This window comes from Podarcis raffonei, chromosome 8 (genome assembly GCF_027172205.1).
Source record: "Podarcis raffonei isolate rPodRaf1 chromosome 8, rPodRaf1.pri, whole genome shotgun sequence".
NCBI lineage: Eukaryota > Metazoa > Chordata > Lepidosauria > Squamata > Lacertidae > Podarcis > Podarcis raffonei.
The window spans coordinates 12,891,218-12,915,200 of record NC_070609.1 but is presented as its reverse complement, the minus strand read 5'-3'; the positions used below and the strand labels follow the sequence as shown (position 1 = coordinate 12,915,200).

The following is a 23,983-nucleotide window of genomic DNA, read 5'->3' as shown; positions in this document are numbered from 1 at the left end:
CCTTCCTTCTGGACATTCTTATGAAAAAGCTGATGGAACTAGACCTTTCTTCTACCATCTGTGACTGGACTTTCTGAGGGATCGGACACAAACAGTGAGGATTGGGCCTGTTACATCTACCTCCATGAAGCTCAGCACTGGCACCCCACAGGGATGTGTTTTGAGTCCCTACCTGTACTCGTATACATATGGCTGTATTTCATCTGACCCATCCACTGTAATTATTAAGTTTGCAGATGATACTGCCATAATGGAGGTGGAGATGAATCAGTTTACAGGGGAAGGTTCAAAAGGTATCTACATGGTGCTTAGAGAATAACTTGCACCTAAATATAAGCAAGACAAAGGAGATGGTGTTGGACTTTCGGAAGATATCAGGGGGCGTTGTGTGGAGAGAGTCTCTTCCTTTAAATTCCTGGAAGTTTACCTTAGTGAAGACCTCACTTGGAAAAACAATATAACTCAGGTGGAAGGCCCAACAGAGACTCCATTTTCTCAGGGTCTTGCAAAAGAACAATGTTAAAAAACAATTGATGACCTCCTTCTACTGGTCCACAATAGAAAGTCTCCTCTCATATTGTATCACAGTGTGGTACGTTGACTTGACAACCACAGACAGAAAATCTTTAGAGAGGGTGGTGAACAGAGCACATGATATCATGGGCTGTCCCCTGAGCCCACTAAATGACATCGCAAGGGATCGTTGCCTTAGGAGAGCAAAAAAAATTCTCAGGGACGATTCGCACCCTGGCCAGCACCTCTTTCATCTTCTACTCTTGGGCAGGAGATATAGAAGTATAATCAGTCGTACCAACAGGCTAAAAAATAATTTCTATCCATGGGCTGTTAGGCTGCTGAACAGAAAATAATATAGTGCAACTGACTTTCAGGGTTGGTGTGTTGTGAGACAAGCACACAGAGTGCAATGAGATTGAGTGTTTGTGGGGGGGGGAGGCTTGGTTAATTTCATAACCATCAGGTTTAGTAGCCACCTACAGACATATTCATGGAAGAAAAGGGTAAACCACTATTTAACATATCCTAGTTGATGGCCACCATTACTTCTTGTGATACCAAATTCACAAGATTAAATGTCTAAGGTTGTTTTTGCTTTAACCTGTCCTGAATTTTCTATTGTTCCATTTCATTACATGTCCACTGTAAGGAATGAGAATGTTGCTTTTTCACAGAAAGCTACAATGCCATAAGTGCTAGACAGTCTCAGTCATATTATTGCTTTTTCGACACAAGCCAATCTAAGACATAATGTTGGTTTCTTCACACAAAACAATCTCAGATATAATCTGGCTCTCTTCACCTAAGCTTCAAGGCCGCAGATGCTCGGCAAGCTCATTTGCAGCTTCTTGATAACCTCAGACTATGTGAGCTTTTTGTGTGGTCCAGCAGGGATCCTCCTATGGCTCCTGATTCCCTCTGTGCTTCTCCAATTATCAAATAATTGTAATTTGCCCTGGTTGCCTAATGCTGTGTGGCATATTTCCAGAAAAGGGGGCACAAGAGCCCCAAAACATCTGCATTTAAATACCTTATTCAGTATTGACCTCTTGATAAATACATAGGGTAGGTCAATTTTTGGATTTCTTTTTGACATTTCCACGGTGTTACTTGGTCTCTGCTTGTCTGCTGACGAATACCAAAACTGGAGTTTTATGTTGTTGAAGACAACACATGGTTTCAGAAGGCAAATACATTGTGCAAAGGTCGTTTGCCTACGCAGGCACATTGTGTGACCCATGTGAGCAGCAAAATAACAAGATTGTACAATGACAATGGGATGAAATCAGGCAAAATCTTTATTGGCAGCAGCAGGCAGGGTAAGGGTTGACATGGCATTGTGTCCCGGGATCAGTTCAGCATTCCACAAGCCCCATGTTGGTAGAATGGAAGTGCTGGGCTTGGATAGCCCCAAACCTGATTCGCAGAAGTCAACCAGTGTTGAACCTTCCTGTGATGCAAGCCAAGCAAGCAAGGTCTCACTGGGCAACCAGGGTGCATATTCCTACCAGGCATCAAATACCCCAAGCTTGGGGGTGTTGTGGTCAATGCTCCCCTCAGGCCCCTTATGGGGGTGCCCTTATACTATGTTGATCCTGCGGAATGCCATTTCCACCCTCATACAAACAATATTCTTCATGAGTGATTTGTGTTTTTCTTATTCTATTTTTTGTGTGTCGATTGTTTTTTCTTTCTTTCTTTCCCCTTGTTAAATGTTTGTATCTTATGTATTGTGAAAGTTTGTATTGTTGTGTTTTATATTTTTTCTGTGTTTTTATTGTTCTATTTTTCTATTGTTAAACCTAATAAAATATTATATTTTAAAAAAATTAAAAAACACAACAATATTCTTCACGTAACTAAGAAAGGTCATAATTTCACAGAGTGAAAATGGGGGGGGGGGGTTTCCAACCAAGTGCCAATTAGGTTCAGAGAAAAAGAAATTTCAACCAATGGCCCAGAATCACTCAGTGAAACTTCTAACCTGAGGGCTGCTGGGTGGGAAACTCTCAAGACAAAATGGCCCTGAGCTCCAGGGGAAGCAGCCTTATATAGGCTTTTCCCTCCCCCTTGCAAGGGCACATGGAACATCTTTTTCCCATGAGCCCATTACACAGAGATAACACTGGGCAAAACCTGGGCAAAGGTGTCTTGTGCTTATTGGGCATGGAACCAGGCATACAATTTTGAGGGCTCCACATCCTTTTCTCTTTCTCATTCTCTTTCTCATCCTTGTCTCTTTCTCATATGAAGTAGTAGGAGAATGGAAGAGATGTATGTGGGTACAGCAGGAAGAGTCAGACAATTAAAGTGAAGAAGGGCTTGTTTTAAACAGCAGCAGAGATTTTTGTAAAGCAAGGACGAAGGACACTAAAAGAAAATGGAGGTTTTAAACAACAGAAGTAAAGGTGAGATGCAGGTTTAGTAATCATAATGTTGTATCAAGGCAAATAGCAGAAATGGGTACAACACAAAAGGTAACATAATAATAATAATGATAATAATAATTTATTATTTATACCCCACTCTGGGCAGCTTCCAAGCAAGTGTTAAAAACAATACAGCATTAAATATTAAAAACTTCCCTAAACAGGGCTGCCTTCAGATGTCTTTTAAAGAGAAGATAGCTGCTTATTTTCTTCACATCTGAAGGGAGGGCGTTCCACAGGGTGGGCACCACTACCGAGAAGGTCCTCTGTCTGGTTCCCTGTAACCTCACAATGAGGGAACCACCAGAAGGTTATGTTCTGCCTCTGCTGTTGGGGCAGTATAGTCTTTTGCTGAATGTCTTTTGCTGGGAAGCAACAGTGGGGAGAGTGGTTCTGCTTGCTGGCTCTGCATAGGCATCTGTTTGTCCACTGTGAAAATGGTTTTCTTGAGCAGATGGCCTGTTTTAGAAGGCTTATGTAAGTTCTGGCCAGCTGAAATTTAAGGAAATCTCCTTACAGCAGCCAAACTCCTAATTGCCCCCACATGATGCTCATCTAATGTACCTGCTGAAGTAGAGTCATTCCCTAATGTACCTGCTGAATAAGTGTGGTTTCATAATTTTATCTCATTTGAGCCAACTGCTCATGTGGCTGCATGAGGGAAGCCAAAGAGTGAACAGGTTGAGAGACTATAGAAACTTTTTGTAATCTATACGTGGGGTGAGGAACCACTGGCCTGGAAGCTAAATGTGGCCCCTATATAACTCTGTTTCTGGAGTCTCACTATACCAAAAGACTGGGAACTTTAGAAGATTTTGCAGTCCCTTTGTCATCTATATGGGCCCAGACTGTCAATATTTTATTCATCATTTGTTTTGTTTATTAATGTTATTTCCCATCATTCCTGCAAAAGGAAGCATGGCTGAATATTCAAATAGTTTTCCATTGTGTTCATTATGAAACACTCATGAGGAAGCTTAGCAGTTACTGGATAAGAAGCCAGTTCATATACAAACCTGTAATTGGTTGGAGAGTAGGAAGCTAGATAAGAGGACAGTACCCTCAGTGGAGAGGGGTCGGAAGTGGAGTCTCTGAAGGATCAATATTGGGTTTGGGTATTTTAAGCAGATTTACTTACATTTATTTCTGTCCCACATTCCCTTCCAAATGAATGTATGGCAGCGAACAACAACAAAAAAGTATAGAATTAAAATAAAATAAAATAAACACATATTTAAAATATTAAAATACATTCAGAACATTTTAAAAAAAAACATACCCTCCCAGTAAAGAATCTCAAGGCTGATAGGAACAGTATTTTTCCGTCTTTAAAGACTCTGGGAGCCAGGGTGGGAGCCAGAAAGCCCTGGCAAGGTTTGTAGTGCCACCTGGTGTCTTGCTGACCCAGTGACCAGCATGTCTGTGCCTTATCATGTATTAGAATTGTATTGACCTTAAAAGGAGTTGTGTTTCCTCTGGGCAGTGTTGACCCTATATGGTGTGGGTGGGTTTAAGCTTGGCCGGATGAGGTAACATGAGACACTGGGATGCAGCCATGCGGCTGGAGAGAACAAAGGCTAATAAAAACGGACTGGAGAGGAGAAGATGTCTGAAAGAGCTGCTCCATCAGTACAAGGAAATAAGCTAGCTCTCTGCGTCTTTATTTTATGCTGAAAAGCGCCATTTGTAACGGCTGGCCCGACAAGTGGTGCCCCGTGTGAGGCTGAATAAAAGATATGACTGAGGTTTTTAAAAGAGAGCTAAGAAGCAAGATTTAAAGCAAACAGTCTGGGCAGACTGTGAGAAGATTTTTGATCCAAGCAGTGGATATTCATCGACTTACCTCGCCTGGAAAAGGCTGCAAGCGCTATTCATCTACGGATCCAAGGTTAGTCGATCCCTTAAATATTGATTTTAGAAAAATGGGCAGCTCTTTGACTACTCCCCAACAGAAATTTTTAAAAGACTTAAAATTTCTCCTCTCCTCCAACAAATTGGAAGTCCCTGAGGGTGATTTGATACAGCTCATTCTGGCAATTGAAGAGCATTGTCCCTGGTTTCCTGCAGATGGGACATGGGAATTAAAACATTGGGACAAAATTGGAACACATTTTCATGGGCTTCCCAGCATTGGTGTTCGGAATTTAAATGCATGGTGCAAGGTTCGATATGCTATGGGTTCTTTATCACCAAAAAATATCTCCATAGCTGCATTGCCAATACAACCTTCAGCTTCTTTAATTCAGCCTGCTGTCCTGCCATGTGTTCCAGCCCTTGCTTTGCCTGCAGCCCCAGATCCCAAACCTCCAGACTGCAGTTCCTCACCAGAGAACCCAAATCTGCAAAAATACCGTGGTCTGGCTGGAAATGACTCTGCTTTTTCAGCAGCAGCAAAAGCAGCTACCCCTTTGCAATGTGCAGTATTTGCCTGTGACTTAACTCAGGATACTATGGCATTCCCTGTTATTGTGCCCACTGCTGGTGCAGCAGGAATTCAAGCCCAGCTTTTGGCTCCAGATGACATCAAGCTTTTGGCACGTACAGTTTTACCCCCATCAGCTGGTGTATTGTTTGCTCACGAATGGGAAATTGCCTGTGGTGCTTATGCTCCTGCTTTACTGCAACAAGCAATGAGAAAAATCAGGCTGATTACAGCAGTGAGTAGCAAAATTGAAAATCCTGAAGCCAAACAAATAATTATCAAACAATTGGCCTTTGAAAATGCCACTGAGGGTTGTAAGGTTGCGTTGCGCCCGATAATACACCTTCCTGCCACTACGATGCTACGCATTTGCCAGTCTGTAGGTACAGCCACCCACAAGGCTCAATTGCTGGCAGCAGCACAAGATAAAAACCAACCTGTAGCTATCAATACAGCATTTCCAGCATGGCAAACCAAGATCACTGATACCTCAGTGTGGGTAGAACAGTGGCCTCCACCAAAAGGAAAAACCGCAGCAATGGCACCATCTCGTTTCTGAACAGCTTATTTCTGAACAATTGACTTTGGCCACATTGAAACATTTTTATCCCACTGGATCCAGCAGACAGGAACAGTTTGCTTTTACATTGCCAGTATATAACAAATTGCAATCCACCCAGCGATATCAGTGGATTGTTCTGCCACAACAGCATGCGGAACTCCCCTACACTTTGCCAAAATTTTGTGAATGAAGCATTGAAACCTTTCCGCATGCGCCACCTAGAGGTGCTGAACACAAGCTGCATCTGGCAGTATTTGCTACACCATTGTTGCCAACAGGAAATTTATATGCTCAGATGGACAAGAAGAAGACTATCTGCATTATAGAATGGTTACATTTACCTCATACCCCTTTGAAGAACATTTATTCCGCAAATGAATCCACATCAGACAATTGTTATCAAAGGACGTTCACGTGCTATAACTTTGAGCAGTTTTGATGTTGCATCAATTTATATGCCATTTTCATAGACTGAACAGCAGCATTTATTGATCACAAATGCTGCCATGCAAATTGTTTTGGCTGATTTTATAGGTCATCATTTTTCTCACACCTCTCCCCTCTGCACTAACCCTTTTCACGGATGGAACAAAAAATAGGGGGGGGGGGTGACATGGGAAGAGGGAGGAAAATGGAAAAGTTATTTACCTCTCCACAGTCTTCTGCCCAGCGAGCAGAGCTAGCGGCTGTGATTCTTGCCTTTCAATCCTTTTCTACTCAATCTTTCAATCTTATTGTGGATACTCAGTATGTATATCGCTTTTTGCTATTTTACCAATATCTTATATAACTCCTTCCTTGGATTCTGACTTGTTTTCCTTGTTTCTTGCCCTGCAAGCCTTACTTCAGCACACTATCCGCTGTTTCTAAGTCATGGGTAAACCTACGCGTATCAAAACTGATAATGGTCCAGCATATATTTCTAAAACATTTTCAGAATTTTGTATGTTGTGGAATGTGAAATTAACTCATGATATACACTTTAACTCCATAGGGCAAGCGATAGTGGAAAGGGCGCACCTGATGTTCAAAACACTATTGCTAAAACTGCTTGACGGCCGAAGCAACCAACAGCACTCATTCCTTCAGCTGTTCACCAAGTTCTTTTTGTGCTTAACATTCTTTTATATCCAAATACTAGGACCCATACTCCCGCGGAATTGCATTTTAGGAAGGAGGAGGCACTGCCTCGCCCCTTGGTGGTGTACAAACGCTTGCCTGATCCCGCATGGCATGGACCTGTCCCGCTGATCACGTGGGGACGAGGGTATGCGGCAGTGGACATCGAGGACAAGCCTTTATGGGTTCTAGCTCGATGCGTGCAGCCATGGCAAGTCCCTTCAACTGTGGAAGTGCCTTCCTAACCATTTGCCTTGCCATCCTTTGCTGCACCGTTATACAAGGAAGAGAAGCAGACGACACAGTCCAGTTGAAACCACCATATTTCACCTTATCGGCTGGCAAGCAGCAGTCGCCTGAATCCTACACTGGCTGGCAGTATTCACGGCTCAGCCACTCTCAAACTATAAGAACAGTGTTGTTGAATAAGACTTTTAAGGGTGAAAATTATCATAAGATATGGAGGAATAATATTTTTGTACAAGTTATGATTAAGTTTACTAGTTTATTGCATGCTTCTAAATGTTGGGTATGTATGCCTGCCCCCAGTTATTTTCAAATTAAAGAGGGAAAGAATCATGGGGCATATATCCAAACTGTCAATATACATTGAAATTCATGGTTTAATAGCTCTTGTTCTCTTACAGGAACATACAGTGACCAATCTCAGTGCTATAGAAGTGACACCAGTGCATGGCTAATAAACTAGAAAAGAAGCCTACCATGCAGCATGGAATCAGAATTCTTACATTCTTAGCTTCCTGATGGAAGTTGGCTTCGACATTTATTGATTATAGTGATTATTATAGTAGTTATTTGCATTATTTTGTGTTGCTATATACAATGTATTCATTCTTTAATTTCTGTATGTACTGCATGGTTCTCCAGTCCACGGCCCGCTTCCGGCGTCAAAAGAGTCGCTTCTCGCGCTCGACAAAGCCATTGGTACTGATATATATGATTATGCTTAAAATATAAAGAAAGAGGGCATGTGGGAGCCATGGTGGGAGCCAGAAAGCCCTGGCAAGGTTTGTAGTGCCACCTGGTGTCTTGCTGACCCAGTGACCAGCATGTCTGTGCCTTATCATGTATTAGAATTGTATTGACCTTAAAAGGAGTTGTGTTTCCTCTGGGCAGTGTTGACCCTATATGGTGTGGGTGGGTTTAAGCTTGGCCGGATGAGGTAACATGAGACACTGGGATGCAGCCATGCGGCTGGAGAGAACAAAGGGTAATAAAAACGGACTGGAGAGGAGAAGATGTCTGAAAGAGCTGCTCCATCAGTACAAGGAAATAAGCTAGCTCTCTGCGTCTTTATTTTATGCTGAAAAGCGCCATTTGTAACGGCTGGCCCGACAAAAGACCTGGGTGAATAGGAATTTTAAAAACTTGGGATAATTAATTATGGGGGAGTTGGATGCATTGCAGCAGAGAGGGCATTCAGTGTCATTTTTGCTTATATTTTGTACTTTTGTAACTTAGATAGTAGTTATAAATGTACCTGCATTTAGCTACTGTGATTGCTGCTTCAGCACCTAGTTTAGGTATGTAAATGCTACTTTTATTTTAATGTCATGCAGGTGAATGGAGGCCGAGTGCAAAATTCGGCAGCCACAGTGTTTGCTCCGCTTCCACCCGTCCACGTGATATCTCACCAGAGGAACCTGGCATGCCTGATGTGTAATGTCAGCTGACCTCAAAAGGCATATTATAGATTTGGAAATGGAAAGGTTACAAAATTGGGTGGATTTTATTTTAGATCAAAAGCAAGAAAGAGAGGTGAGAAAGGTGTTTAAGGTTCTGCATGAAATGGACAAAATGAATAGAGAAGACTTTTTCACGTTCTTTGATAATGGTGGAGCTTGTGGACATCTAAGGAAATGGAATACTGGGAGATTCGGGACAGCTAATGGAAGGTGCTTTATCGAAATGTGCATAGTTAAACTAGGGCAACTATGAAATTGACTCTATAACCTTGGCTGGATCGTGGAATGAAAAGATTCAGCACAGACAAAGGAAGGTGCTTTTTCAAAGCATACATAATTAAGCAATCGAAACTAGACAAATGAACACGTAAAGCTGGCTGGATCCAGGAATATAAAAAGGTTCCAGCATCACAAGATCGCTGGGAAGATAAATTTATGTGCAAGTGATGCACTAATTGTTGATGACTTGTTTGTAATTGAGAGCATCTTGGCCCTGTGGACATTGTGGAGAAACAGAGGTGGGGATAGACTAGAAAGGCATGCAGTGAAATTTCACAGTGTTCCAGAAAAGGGCCCATCTATTTATAGTTCCTGTTTTCTGACAGTGAGAGTAGGATGCACTGGATGGGGCATCTGAAAGATTTCCATAAAAACTCCATGACAGTGTTCTGAATAGAACAAGCAGGGGTTGACACAGGGGACAGTGGTATGTGGCATTTGAACAGAAGAGTCAAGTTTAGCAAGAAGGGAGTTTGGAAAGGCTATTTTGTGTTATTTTGTTTATCAGAACCAGTAAATCAGAACCAGTGAAGGCGGTCAAGGTCCTGTGTGAGTGCCTGGAGGCGGTACTGTTTTTGGGGGACAGGGGGCGGGCAGGTGTGGGGAACTCACTGGTCCTGGTCCTGAATGGGGTAACTGTGCTCCTGAAGGACCAGGTGCGCAGCCTGGGAGTCATTTTGGACTCACAGCTGTCCATGGAGGCGCAGGTTAATTCTGTGTCCAGGGCGGCTGTCTACCATCTCCACCTGGTACGCAGGCTGAGACCCTACCTACCTGCGGACTGTCTTGCCAGAGTGGTGCATGCTCTAGTTATCTCCCGCTTGGACTACTGCACTGGACTACTGCAATGTGCTCTATGTGGGGCTACCTTTGAAGGTGACCCAGAAACTGCAATTAATCCAGAATGTGGCAGCTAGACTGGTGACTGGGAGTGGCCGCAGGGGCCACATAACACCAGTCCTGAGAGATTTGCATTGGCTCCCAGTACATTTCCGAGCACAATTCAAAGTGTTGGTGCTGACCTTTAAAGCCCTAAACGCCCTCGGCCCAGTATACCCGAAGGAGCGTCTCCACCCCTCTCATTCAGCCCAGACACTGAGATCCAGCAACAAGGGCCTTCTAGCAGTTCCCTCACTGTAATAAATGAGGTTACATGGAACCAGGCTTAGTCTCCAGACTCTTGATCATCTTTGGTTGCCCTCTGCACATGTTCCAACTTGTCAACACCCACCTTAAATTGTACACAGTATTCCAAGTGTGGTCTGACTAAGGCAGAATAAAATGGTACTATTACTTACCTTGATCTGGACACTATACTTTCGCCTTCGTGCTATATATATGACATCACTTAATACTGAAAATGTGTATATGTTTATACATCTATCTGTCTGTCTGTCTGTCTATATCTACATGAAAATGAAAAAATACAATAAAATAAATGCTTAAATCATCGCACCTACATTCTCCCTGACACACAGATGGTGATGCTGATTCTGAGCATCTCCCATACAAACCAGGGGAATGAATCTTTGCCAGGAACAGAAACATTTGTCTAAAGACTACCAAGGAAGAACTTTCACTGAGTTGAATGAAAGATGCAGCAGCTAAAGGGCTGGGTGATAAAGCACCCTACCATCACTGTTGACCAGTGGTCCCAGTTCTGCTTCCTGCTTCTAGTGAATTTGGCAAGGAATGGCCCCCTGTAACCACAGAAGAAATTACTGGCCTTATTCAATCTCTTAAATCAGGGAAAGCCCCAGGTGCTGACAATATCCCACCAGAAATTCTTAAGGCAAATGTTGAATGGTGAGCCCCTGTGCTAGCCGCCTTGTTCACTAGTATAAATCAAACGGCTATTATCCCCGAGGACTGGGGTTTAGCCATCATCATTCCAATATTCAAGAAAGGAAGCAGAACTGAGCCAGCTAACTACAGACCAATCAGTCTATTAAGTATTATTAGTAAACTATACGCTGCTCATTTATGTGATAAATTAGTGGAGTGGATGGAAAGAGAGCATATTCTATCAGAAGCACAAGCAGGTTTTAGAGCAAAGCGCTCAACTATAGACCAGGCCCTTATCCTTCAACACCTGGCAGACAAATACTCTAGAAAAGGGGGGTCTTTATATGCAGCTTTTGTGGATTTTAAATCGGCTTTTGATCTAATACCAAGGGACAGACTCTGGGAAAAGCTTGGCGCTACAAACATAGATAAACGCTTATTATGCCTTATCCGTGGTCTATATGAAAACACCAGGGTGAGGGTAAGATGCGATCGGTCAGGCCATCTAACTAAAGAAATTCAAACGCACTATGGGGTTAAACAAGGATGTGTCCTCGCGCCAACGCTATTTAATTTTTATATCAACTCTCTAGCAGTAAATATGGCGAAAGAAAATGCCCACCCTCCCAATCTGGCAGGCATGCCCCTCCCGGTGCTTCTGTATGCGGACGACGCAGTCCTACTCTCCTTTTCCTGCGTTGGCTTGAGGAAGCTTTTGAGATCACTTGCTGACTATTGTCAAGCGGAACAACTATCAATAAATTACAGCAAATCTAAAATTATGGTGTTTTCAAAGAAAAGAAGGAAACACATATGGAGAATTAATGGTCAACCTATTGACCAGGTAGCAACTTTCAAATACCTGGGAATAACTTTTCAGGAAAGGGTCTCGTGGCACCAACAGATGAAAAACGCCATTGCCAATGCAGGAAGGGCCAATAAAGCCCTTACAAGATTTTTTCACGGGAAAGGGGGTAAATACGTTCCGGCGGCCTCCCAGGTTTTTGCTGCAAAAATACTCCCACAACTCACTTATGGATCCCAGGTTTGCAGTTTTAAAAATTTTGCGCCTATGGAGGCATTTCAAACAAAATTCTATCGGTGTTTATTGGGGATCCCCCCCTGTGTATCTAATATAGCTGTCCGCTTAGAAGTTGGACAACCACCCGTTAACGCGCGGTTGTGGATTCTAAAGATACACTACTGGTTAAAACTTATTTTTTTCCCGGCCGGTTTGGCTCCTTTAACACTCTTAGACACCTTTCATTCTACCTGGAAAGCTTCCCTGTTTGAAAAGATAAGAAGCTTGGGATTCTCCCCGCAGATCTTGATAGCGGCAGGATATGAGAGAGCCAGAAGTCAAGTGCTTCAACGCATTAGGGACATAGAACTGCAATGTCATATGGGCAAAATGGATAAATATGCCACAATTAGAGACTTTGGGAGAGGGTTCTCACTCGCAAATTATCTGGCTGATTTACAAATACCTAAGTACAGACACTCCTTTACCCTGGCCAGATTTAACGTTCTGCCCTCTGCCCTGCTGCTAGGCAGATATGAGGGCAAACCATATGAGTCACGTGTTTGCCCATGTGGCTCATCGGAAGTGGAAACAAATCTGCATGTATTGCTGCACTGTAGTTACTACGAGGACCTACGCCTGACCTTTATTGCCCCAGTTCTACAAAAGCTTAAAAATGAACCAGAACTCCAACGTATGAGAGCCTTGGTAGAAGATAAGGTTCCTGAAATTACGATCAATGTTGCCAAATTCTGTGTAGCCGCTATTAGGCGCAGGAAACAAGAGCTTTCCAATGCCAATATGCAGGCGAAGGCAAATACTTAATTTTATTTATGCTGTCTAATTTTAAATTGCTGTTATGGCCTAATCTGTATTGAAATTGTCCTTTGTTTTTTCCGGTGTTATGCTTTGCTGACTAGCTGTACGAGTTAATCTGGTCTGTGACCGTTTTTAATAAATTTGATTTGACTGTTGACCAGAAGGCTTGCACCATAACAAACGGGTACACCTGTCCAATCTGGGCAACGGAATTTAGTTAAATAACATTGCAGAGGGCCTCAGGGGTTGGTTGAAGGTATTAAGGATTTAGCAGCAAGCCGGTTTGGCTCAATTAGTGGCTAGTCATTGAGTAAGACTTGGTCTTGCCTGGAGGGGAGGTCAAAGATTTTGCCTGGCCCTCCTGGTTAAGGGTATATTGTTAAAGGGATCAAGTGGGAGTGGCTTCCATCGGACAACCAGATAGGTACTAGGGCCACAGCACTCCTCCAACAGAGACCCCTCAGGGGGCACCCCTATTTGTTATATGTCATAGGGCTGCCTGTGATGGTTGTATACAGTATATGCACTTCCAGCACAAAGGCTTGAGTAATTTAAACTAGCTTTACCCAATGCCTATGCCAAACTGCTCGCATCTGTAACCAGTTAAAGTTGTGATTAGTGCATGAAAGGGTTGAATCCAAGACTAAGCTGTCCTGCCAGGCTTAGCCTATGTCACTTCCCTTCAGTATGGCAGGAAATGGGAAACCAAGCCTTTGTTATTCTCTCTTTTCCATGTCAATTCAATTGGTGAGGAGTTCTGACCTGGTCTTTCTGGCCCATGGCTTTACCTAGCCTCTCTCCCCCCCCCCCAGTCCAGAATGGAATCTGAAACTAGTATTTTAGAAACTTTTACCTTGTTTAACTAAGCAGTGGTTTTGACTGCTTCCGCATCTGGTTTGACTGCAGTCTAGAAAAGCACACAAATGTGACTTTTGAAGAAATTTGTATGCAAATTATTTTATGACTTACTAACTTTGTGGTCTATTCTATCTCTATGCCAGGGATGTGTGAATGCTTTGGAAATAACAATTAAAAAGGGAAATTTTGGGACCCACTGGAAAGGCACATTTTAGAGGTTCTACAGCCAATATTTCCATGTTTTCATTTGATGCATGCTTTATGGTGTTAAATTTTGGTTTGGGGTTTTGTCATGTCACAAAAAAATACCTTCCCCATACTTGAGTCTTGGCTTCCAGAATTCCAACAGAGAGAGCTGGTGAGATACTTACTGGAAGGTGGTAGATGTTGGAAGGTGGACACTAGTGCAGTTTTAGTTGATAATGAACTAATTAATTTTGTTCCAGGAAACCAGCTCTTTGCCAGGAACTTTGTGGGGGACATTCCTTGGGTGCCAGCCACAATAGTGGGAGTCACTGGACCTCGCTCGTACCAGGTGGCACTCAAAAATGGACGTTTGTGGCGCCGGCACATAGACCAGCTTAGGTGCAGGGTTGGGGACTTGGACACTACCGCGGTGCCCCAACTGCGTTCATGGCTCTGGAACAGACACTTACAGATGGTGAGGCTCCACCTACACCTCTCTCACAAACTGCAGGCATGGAGCCAAACCAAGCTGCATCAGAGGGTCTGCCAGACTTCCCACAGACTCAGACCACTGCCATGCCTGACATTCTGCCAACTCCACTCGCAGAGGTTCCACCCACAGCAGCGGATCCAGGGGACTTGGTTTCAACGCCACCTAGGGTCGCACGAGAGCCTCAGCAAGAATCGGACGGCCCCCCTGTACCTGGGTACCGGTCCCCGGCAGTCCGGTGCTCCGGCAGAGTTTCCAACCGCCCAACTTATTTAAAGGACTATGTTGTTGGACACGTAACACTCTTGGTCTAATGGAAGTAGGTGAAATGTAACCAATATGCTTTTGTGCCTAATTGAACCATTACGTGTAGTGCTGTATATAACGAAACCATTACAATTGTAACTAACGCCTTATCTCGGTGGGGAGGGGTGTTATGTACTGAAGTTCTTACCCTGGGCCAGCAGGCGGGGTACTGTAGATAGTTTTCATTCAGGTCCACATATGCAAATAAGGGATTGAAAGTGACGTTCAGTGATTGGATAGTTACAGAAAGATTGTTACTGTTGCGTTGTAGTGGAGCTCTATATAAGAAGGCTAGCTGAACCCTTCAGTTCAGTTCTGTTCTGGCCTGTGAATAAACAAGAGCTGTTTCAAGAATCGCTGTGTCGTCTGATATGTTCACCCAGAACTTACCATATTTTTTTGCCCTATAGGACGCACTTTTCCCCCTCCAAAAATGAAGGGGAAATGTGTGTGCATCCTATGGGGCAAATGCAGGCTTTCGCTGAAGCCTGGAGAGCGAGAGGGGTCAGTGTGCATGACCCCTCTCCCTCTCCAGGCTTCAGGAATCTATCCGCAAGCCTGGGGAGCCCGCGGGAGTTCCCGCAAGGCTCCCTAGGCTTGCGGATAGCAGCCTGCTGCCCAAAGTCTGAGGCGCACTGAGGAGTGCACCCCGGGCTTCGGGCAGATATCCGCAAGGCTGGGGAAACTGGCGGGACTTCCCGCCGGGCTCCCTAGGCTTGCGGATAGCAGCCTGCATCCCGAAGCCTAGGGTGCGCTGAGCAGCATGCCCCGGGCTTCGGGCAGATATCCGCAAGCCTGGGGAGCTCCCGCTGGGCTCCCAAGGCTTGCAGATAGCAGCCTGTTCTGGGGGCTGGGGTCGGGGGAAGCTTGGGCTTCCCCCACCCCAGCCCCGTGCCTGGGGGGGGGAAATATTTTTTTTTCTTTATCCCCCCCCAAAAAAACTAGGTGCGCCCTATGGCGAAAAAATACGGTAACAGAACTGACAGAAGACCCTCGGAGGAGGACCTCAGTGTCTGGGCTGAGTAATGGGGGTGGAGATGCTCCTTCAGGCATACAAGGCCAAGGCCATTTAGGGCTTTACAGGTTAGCACCAATGCGTTGAATTGTGCTCGGAAATGTTCTGGGAGCCAGTGAAGATCCTTTCAGACTGGTGTCATGTGAGAGAGGCAAAGGATGTAGAACCCTCAAATCTTCTAAAGGACCTTTTACACATTGTTTTTAGAACCTGGAACCATTTGTTGTCTTCATCATGAATTTCGGGATTGAATTTATAAGAAATATTTCAATAACAATGGAACATTCATGTACAGACAGTTAATCTTCTCTAACTTAACCAACTGACAAGCTTCCTCTCAATAAATAAGGAGGAAGTGGCATGAAATTACCATTGACTGGTTTCTCTCTGAGGTGCAGGGAGGATTGTAGGAAAGGAGGGGAGAAAGGAGCTATGGCAGGCACAGGCAAACTCAGCCCTGCAGATGTTTTGGGACTACAACTCCCATCATCCCTAGCTAACAGGACCAGTGGTCAGGGATAATGGGAGTTGTAGTCTCAAAACATCTGGAAGGCCGAGTTTGCCTATGCCTGAGCTATGGGAACATGGATATGAGTGTTAATGTGAAAGAGGATTACCCTATAGTTTAGTTAGTTACAGCATGTTACTGATAATGCCAAGGTTGCAGGTTCGTCCAAGGATGCATTTCAGGGGTTGGACGAGATGATCCTCAAGATCCCTTCCAACTTTACGAGTCTATGATCTATGACCTATTTTTTTGTGAATTTGTCCAGAGGTGGCTATTAAATTTGATGATTATGTTCTACCTCTGCGGTTGGCAGCAGCATGGCTCTGAATGTCTGTTGCTGGGAACCACAAGTGGGGAGAGTGTTGTTGCTCTCACGTCCTGCTTTTTGGCTATGCACACATATCTGGTTGACTGTGAAAATAGTTTTCTTTTCTTTCTTTTCTTTTTTTAAAATTGGTTTTCACATATTACATTACAATACAGATGTACCAAAGCCAACACCATTTCCTCCCCATCCCCCCATACATTTACATTTCTATTTCCTCAATCCATCATATTATTCTTTTCTCCTTCCTCCCACTTCCCTCCGCCCCCACTCGATTTCCTCCACATTACAGTGGTACCTCAGATTACATACGCTTCAGGTTACATATGCTTCAGGTTACAGACTCCGCTAACCCAGAAATAGTGCTTCAGGTTAAGAACTTTGCTTCAGGATAAGAACAGAAATCGTGCTCCGGTGGTGCGGCGGCAGCAGGAGGCCCCATTAGCTAAAGTGGTGCTTCAGGTTAAGAACAGTTTCAGGTTAAGTACTTGAACAAATTATGTACTTAACCTGAGGTACCACTGTATACAATTTACAATAATCTTTGCATTCTACAATCTTCTCAAATCATCTATATTTTCTGATTATCTTTCTTTACTAATTTTTCTTCCTTCCAGTACTTCACATTTTAATCTAGGCATATTAGCGTATCTTTTTTTGAGCAATATTTTGCCATATATTCATCAAAACATTTCCACTCCTTTTTTAATTTTTGATTCGACTGATTTCTTATTATTGCAGTTAATTTTGCCAAAATTAAATATTCATTTAGTTTACAAATCCATTCCTCCTTTGTGGTATAGTTTATGACTTCCACCCAGCAGCAATAACTATTCTAGCAGCTGTACTTGCATTTAGAAAAATTCACTCCGCCCCGCCCCCCCCCCCGTGGTATCTCTTCATCTATCAGTCTAAGGAGATATGTCTCTGGTTTCTTTGTTATTGATATTTAGTTCTTAGTACAAAACCATGCAAATATAGCAGAATAGTTACTTTAAAAAGCTTAGAGAGAAGCTTAGAAATGCAGCCTGTTGGAGTAATGGTGTTGCTCGGAGTGAAACACCACCCCCTCTGTCTCTAACAATAGATGGCCACAATAGACTCTAACAGTTTATCCTTTTCAGTGTTATTGAAGGGACATTTGCTACATACAATACCTAAAAGCAGCTAGTTCTGTACTGTCAAATGTGGGGAGGCACAGACCTTGTTGGTTTAGCTAGGCCATAGTCTCAAAAGAAAATGAAATCATTTGAATGATGCCGTTTTCTGAAATTATTATTTTCTCCATCATCATTTCCACTAAGGATGCAGTCCAAGGGAACTTTTACTACACAAAGTTGTTGTTGTTTAGTCGTTTAGTCGTGTCCGACTCTTCGTGACCCCATGGACCAGAGCACGCCAGGCACCCCTGTCTTCCACTACCTCCCGCAGGTTGGTCAGACTCATGTTTGTCGCTTCAAGAACACTGTCCAACCATCTCATCCTCTGTCGTCCCCTTCTCCTTGTGCCCTCAATCTTTCCCAACATCAGGGTCTTTTCCAAGGAGTCTTCTCTTCTCATGAGGTGGCCAAAGTATTGGAGCCTCAGCTTCACGATCTGTCCTTCCAGTGAGCACCCAGGGCTAATTTCCTTAAGAATGGATGTGTTTGATCTTCTTGCAGTCCATGGGACTCTCAAGAGTCTCCTCCAGCACCATAATTCAAAAGCATCAATTCTTCGGTGATCAGCCTTCTTTATGGTCCAGCTCTCACTTCCATACATCACTACTGGGAAAACCATGGCTTTAACTATACGGACCTTTGTTGGCAAGGTGATGTCTCTGCTTTTTAATATGCTGTCAAGGTTTGCCATTGCCTTTCTCCCAAGGAGCAGGCATCTTTTAATTTCGTGACTGCTGTCACCATCTGCAGTGATCATGGAGCCCAAGAATAATAATAATAATAATAATAATAATAATAATAATAATAATAATAATTTATTATTTATACCCCGCCCATCTGGCTGGGCCTCCCCAGCCACTCTGGGCGGCTTCCATAAAAACCAAAAATACAGTAAAATATCACACGTTAAAAACTTCCCTAAACAGGGCTGCCTTAAGATGTCTTCTGAATGTCAGGTAGTTGTTTATCTCTTTGACATCTGCTGGAAGGGCATTCCACAGGGCGGGCGCCACTACCGAGAAGGCCCTCTGCCTGGTTCCCTGTAGCTTTGCTTCTCGCAATGAGGGAACCGCCAGAAGGCCCTCGGCGCTAGACCTCAGCGTCCGGGCAGAATGATGGGGGTGGAGACGCTCCTTCAGGTATACTGGACCGAGGCCGTTTAGGGCTTTAAAGGTCAGCACCAACACTTTGAATTGTGCTCGGAAACGTACTGGGAGCCAATGTAGGTCTTTCAAGACCGGTGTTATATGGTCTCGGCGGCCGCCCCCAGTCACCAGTAAAATCTCTCACTGCCTCCAATTCTTCCCCTTCTATTTGCCAGGAGGTGATGGGACCAGTGGCCATGATCTTCATTTTTTTGATGTTGAGCTTTAGACCATATTTTGCGCTCTCCTCTTTTGCCCTCATTAAAAGGTTCTTTAATTCCTCCTCACATTCTGCCATCAAGGTTGTGTCATCTGCATATCTGAGGTTGTTGATATTTCTTCCGGCAATCTTAATTCCAGCTTGGGATTCATCCAGCCCAGCCTTTTGCATGATGAATTCTGCATATAAGTTAAATAAGCTGGGAGACAATATACAGCCTTGTCGTACTCCTTTCCCAATTTTGAACCAATCAGTTGTTCCATATCCAGTTCTAACTGTAGCTTCTTGTCCCACATAGAGATTTCTCAGGAGACAGATGAGGTGATCAGGCACTCCCATTTCTTTAAGAACTTGCCATAGTTTGCTGTGGTCGACACAGTCAAAGGCTTTTGCATAGTCAATGAAGCAGAAGTAGATGTCTTTCTGGAACTCTCTAGCTTTCTCCATAATCCAGCGCATGTTTGCAATTTGGTCTCTGGTTCCTCTGCCCCTTCGAAATCCAGCTTGCACTTCTGGGAGTTCTTGGTCCACGTACTGCTTAAGCCTGCCTTGTAGAATTTTAAGCGTAACCTTGCTAGCGCGTGAAATGAGTGCAATTGTGCAGTAGTTGGAGCATTCTTTGGCACTGCCCTTCTTTGGGATTGGGATGTAGACTGATCTTCTCCAATCCTCTGGCCACTGCTGAGTTTTCCAAATTTGCTGGCATATTGAGTGTAGCACCTTAACAGCATCAGCGTTTAAAATTTTAAATAGCTCAGCTGGAATATCATCACTTCCACTGGCCTTGTTATTAGCAGTGCTTTCTAAGGCCCATTTGACTTCACTCTCCAGGATTTCTGGTTCAAGGTCAGCAACCATACTATCTGGGGTGTACGAGACATCCATATCTTTCTGCTATAATTCCTCTGTGTATTCTTGCCACCTCTTCTTGATGTCTTCTGCTTCTGTTAGGTCCTTTCCACACAAAGTGGTGACCGCCAAATCACTGCCAAACCTACAAAAACCTGGAACTTGTCTCGCATGCTATTATGGATGTCGATTACTCACATGTTGCAGCCAGCAGCTGAGAAGTGAACTTCATCTGGCCAGCAAAAAGCCCCTCTTTGTGCATGGTCTCAGGGCATTGAATGTCACAACTGCCTTGGGATTGCAAATCTTGGTGTATCACATGGTTCATCTTCCTCTAGTTCCTGTTAACTCAGACGGGATCAACAGCTCCCCTCTACACATCTCTTTCATTTGCAGTGTTACCCAAACACTGAGCAAGTCTACAAGGCCACTTCCCTGTCCTCCCGTCATCTTGGAACTGCCTGACACAGCAAACTGATGCTGAAAACCATTAGACACCAAACCCATCTGCTGTCATGCTGGGCTGCAAACTGCACTTCTGGAAAGGAGGGATGGAATGAAGTTTCTCAGATCAATCAGAAAGAATTTACCTGATCCTGGCCCCATCAAATGAATACTGTTCTCGAAGCCACCCCAACAAGTCGTTCTCAGAGTAAGCAGGTTCTGAGAGCAAGCAGCTGCTGCTGCTAAATAGGCCTGCAATATATAGTAACAACACAAAGCCTCAAATCCTTTTGGTTACACTGTGACAGCAGCTGAAGGCACAGAAATTTTTTTTATGAAAAAGGAAAACTTATTCAGACATTTCCCCACAGAAAGATGCATGGAAAAAGATTTACTACCTTGAGATAGCCAGTCAGAAGTAAGATCAAGAGAATCAGAAAAATAGAGGAAAGAGAAAACTATGTTGTGGATCGAGGGCCCGAGCCCCGCTATGTGAAATAAACACAAAAGGACACGTGATATAAGGTTAATGGGCAAGCAAAGGCCACAACTTTATTGATTACAGCAGTGAAAAGGTATTGGCTTAGGCATTGGATGACTATAGGAGGTGGGTTTATTCAACAGTAGGTGGAGCCTGTTGATGCTAATCCAACTATACACTCACCCCTGATGTCACCGAGGGTCGTGCCATGGCCTCCTGCCAAGCAGGCATCGGACGGAATAAACGACCGTCAGATTCCTTTAACGGAATAACCCACGGTAGATAGCATAGGCAATGGCCACACCTAGCCCTTGACACACATGAATCCAATGCCTAACCGCCACCCGAGCCGCAAAGGGGCTCGCCGCCAATACCCTCACAGCTGCAACCAATCCCTAATGCTACTAATGATGCTATCCAACCAGATGTCATTCCCAATGTCTGTTAGATGAACTCCGTCATTCTGGTACATGGCTTGGTCGCCGATCCGGATACCATCATGATAAATGACTCGGCCATTCATAAAGCGTACCCAACGGGCTACCGCCCGGTTCAAGCATTTCCTGGTTTTTTCAATGGCCATACAGCTCTGCACACCGCGCCAAACAATTCTTTTCAAGAAGGAGGACCAGAACACCATTGTTCCGGGGCACAAGGCTGCGATCGCCTCCAAGTCTCTTTTTATGTTCCACAACAAGTCCACGCTTCTCCTATTAGCAAGGTCATTCTCTCCCAAGTGAATGATAAGGATGTCAGGAGGGCCAAACGTGGCTACTCTCTCCATCAACAATGGCATAAGCTCCTCCCACCATATGCTGCATCTCGAAAACCAGGAAACTCGCACCCCAGATGGCAATCCAAGATAAGGGGTAAGGCCACAGCTGGCCGCCCAAACGCGGGCCCAATGGACTATACTGTGGCCACAAATCCACACACTTCTCCTGAAAACAGCTGAGAATGAAAGGAAAGGAAAAACGGGTAAGTAGATGCAACGTAGCGGAGTGTATACTAACGGATATAACCTTTATAAGCATTGGATTTCCATCGGCCCATTTCCTTAATCTTATCCATGGGCAGGCCCAAGCGCGCGGCTGTTGAAGCAGCGCTGATCCTAAAAGAGTGCAGCATAATCCCGGGAAGCTAAACCGCAAGCATCAATAGCTTTGCAGAGTACCCTTGTGGATTGGTGTCTCAATAAGGGTGACCCATCTTCGTGAACCAGAAGCGGACCTGGGCCGGGTGGTCTGAGGCAAAGATACAGCCTAGTATCCTTGACCGGGCATGGGCCCTGCTCCCCAGACGCTGTGAGTTTAAGAAGAACACCCCTACCGGCCTGATCAGTTTTGTATTGACGTATCCGTACTGTCATACTAGTTTCGGACAGCTGCACGTCTTCCATAAGGAGGCCACGCATCAAGCCATTTGTGCCACCTTCGACTACAACCTTGCCCACTCTCAGGGCGGCAAAAAAGGCGATAGCATATGCAGCGGAAAAGAGGCGGGCCTCAAACTTGGACCAACAGGTTGACCTAAGCTTTTTGCGTATCTGAGAGAGCAACCCATAAGAAATTGGCTTACGGCCCTCGGCCCTAGGGGGTTGTAACCTGCCCCAGCCCTCGATAGCTCTGCGGATCAGGAAGTCACTGCATGGATCGGAGGAGAACGTGGCCCTAGCGAAGAAGCTAATGGCAGCTAATGGCATGTATTTTAAGGTTTTAGGCGCACGTCCTAAGTCATCGAGGTGCGAAAGGTATTGCAGAACGTAGTCAGTGGTGGGCGGCACGTTAGGCGAAAGCCCAGATGTCCCAGACCTGAAGCCCAAGAAATCGCACCAGGCCCTCTTGTAAGACCTGAGAGTGGAGGGTGCGACAGACGCTAATACTCCCTTAATCACTTTGCGTCTCCAATGTTCCACAGGTGCTCCGGAAAGAGTTTGGGCAACAGCTGTGCTCCAGGTGCCAGCGACCGGAAGCGAGACATCTGAAAGCGAGACAAGGCATCAGCTATATCATTATTGACCCCCGGTATGAATTTGGCTGAAAAAACTATATTGTACTCAAGGCACCGGAGAACAAACGACCGCAGAAGGGAGGAGACCCTCGCAGATCGGGATGACTGTCTCGCCAGTATGTTCACCACTGCCAGGTTGTCGGTTCTGAAGCACACCCGGCGATTTCGAAACTCCTCCGTCCAGATATGCACGGCCACTACTATTGGAAAAAACTCGAGAAAAGTGAGATCCCGCGTGATGCCCTTGCCCTGCCACCCCGTTGGCCAACGTTGCGTGCCCCATCAGCCCCTGAAATACAAGCCAAAGCCCAGGGACCCTGCCGCATCTGAATGGACCTGAAAATCTGAGGACAAGTTAAGAACATCCTGCCATAGGGATACTCCATTGTAGTGTTCCAAAAATGTCACCCAAACCTCTAGGTCGGCCTTAACTGTCTTTGGAAGACGGACCCTGTGGTGTGGGTGCTTGAGACCCACTGAAAGCCTGGCTAGGCGGGGGAAACCACTCTACAAGCAAAATTGAAATGACCTAACAGGGATTGTATCTGTCTGAGGGTGATTTTTGTTAGTGCAAGGGTAGTATGAATTATTTCCTTAAGGGTGTCAATCTTCTCCTTAGGTAAGCGGGATGATTGGGCAACTGTGTCCAGCTCTATGCCCAAGTACGTGAGGCACACAGACTAACTGAATGTGGATGTTCATTATGCACTGTATCATAGTATAGTACAGTGATTATAAGAATATCTGCTTGAGTATACATTTTCATCATGTGTAAAACTCATAAGGAATAAACAAATAGTTCTATATTGTGATCAAGTAACTCCTAGAACAAAATTGTACGTTTTAGCTTCAGAAAACCAGTTGCTTCTAGCCAACATCCTGTTGCCAATGTAGCTAAAATTTTAGCATTTTTGATTGTTAGTTGATAACAAGATTGTTAGTATGACAAGAGATTGGTGGGATACTCTCCTACAGATTTCCAAAACTGTTGTACCACAGACACAGCCAGGACATTCCAGAACAATTCTACCTGATACTGTAAATGTCAGGTTTCAGTTTCACTCTAGCTAGACAGAACTGTTACATATGCAACATGTTCTAGAAGATTCCCAAAGGTGAGCTCTTGGCCAAAGCATTATCCACTTCAGTGAAGTGTTATTTCTCTCAAAACTAGCAATTTGTTTACTAACTATACATGTTCCCTAATATGGTTAAAGCATTGAAATTATGCGATTCCGACTGTTGGGCTTAAAGGCTTACTAGATTCTAGGACTAAATCATTATTGTACTTCTTTGCAATTTTGTCCACAGCTGCCCTGCTCATTGGG

General features: G+C 44.4%; 1 protein-coding gene across 1 annotated transcript in view; it reads left to right on the top strand.

The window, feature by feature from the left end:
* Positions 1 to 250: 250 nt before the first annotated feature.
* The window catches only part of LOC128419139 (phospholipase A2 inhibitor and Ly6/PLAUR domain-containing protein-like), a 30,184-nt gene continuing 6,451 nt past the window's right edge, over positions 251 to 23,983 (top strand). The window contains exon 1 of the mRNA XM_053399523.1: positions 251 to 293. Coding sequence (XP_053255498.1) covers positions 251 to 293 — 43 coding nt within the window. The remainder of the gene's footprint in view (positions 294 to 23,983) is intronic.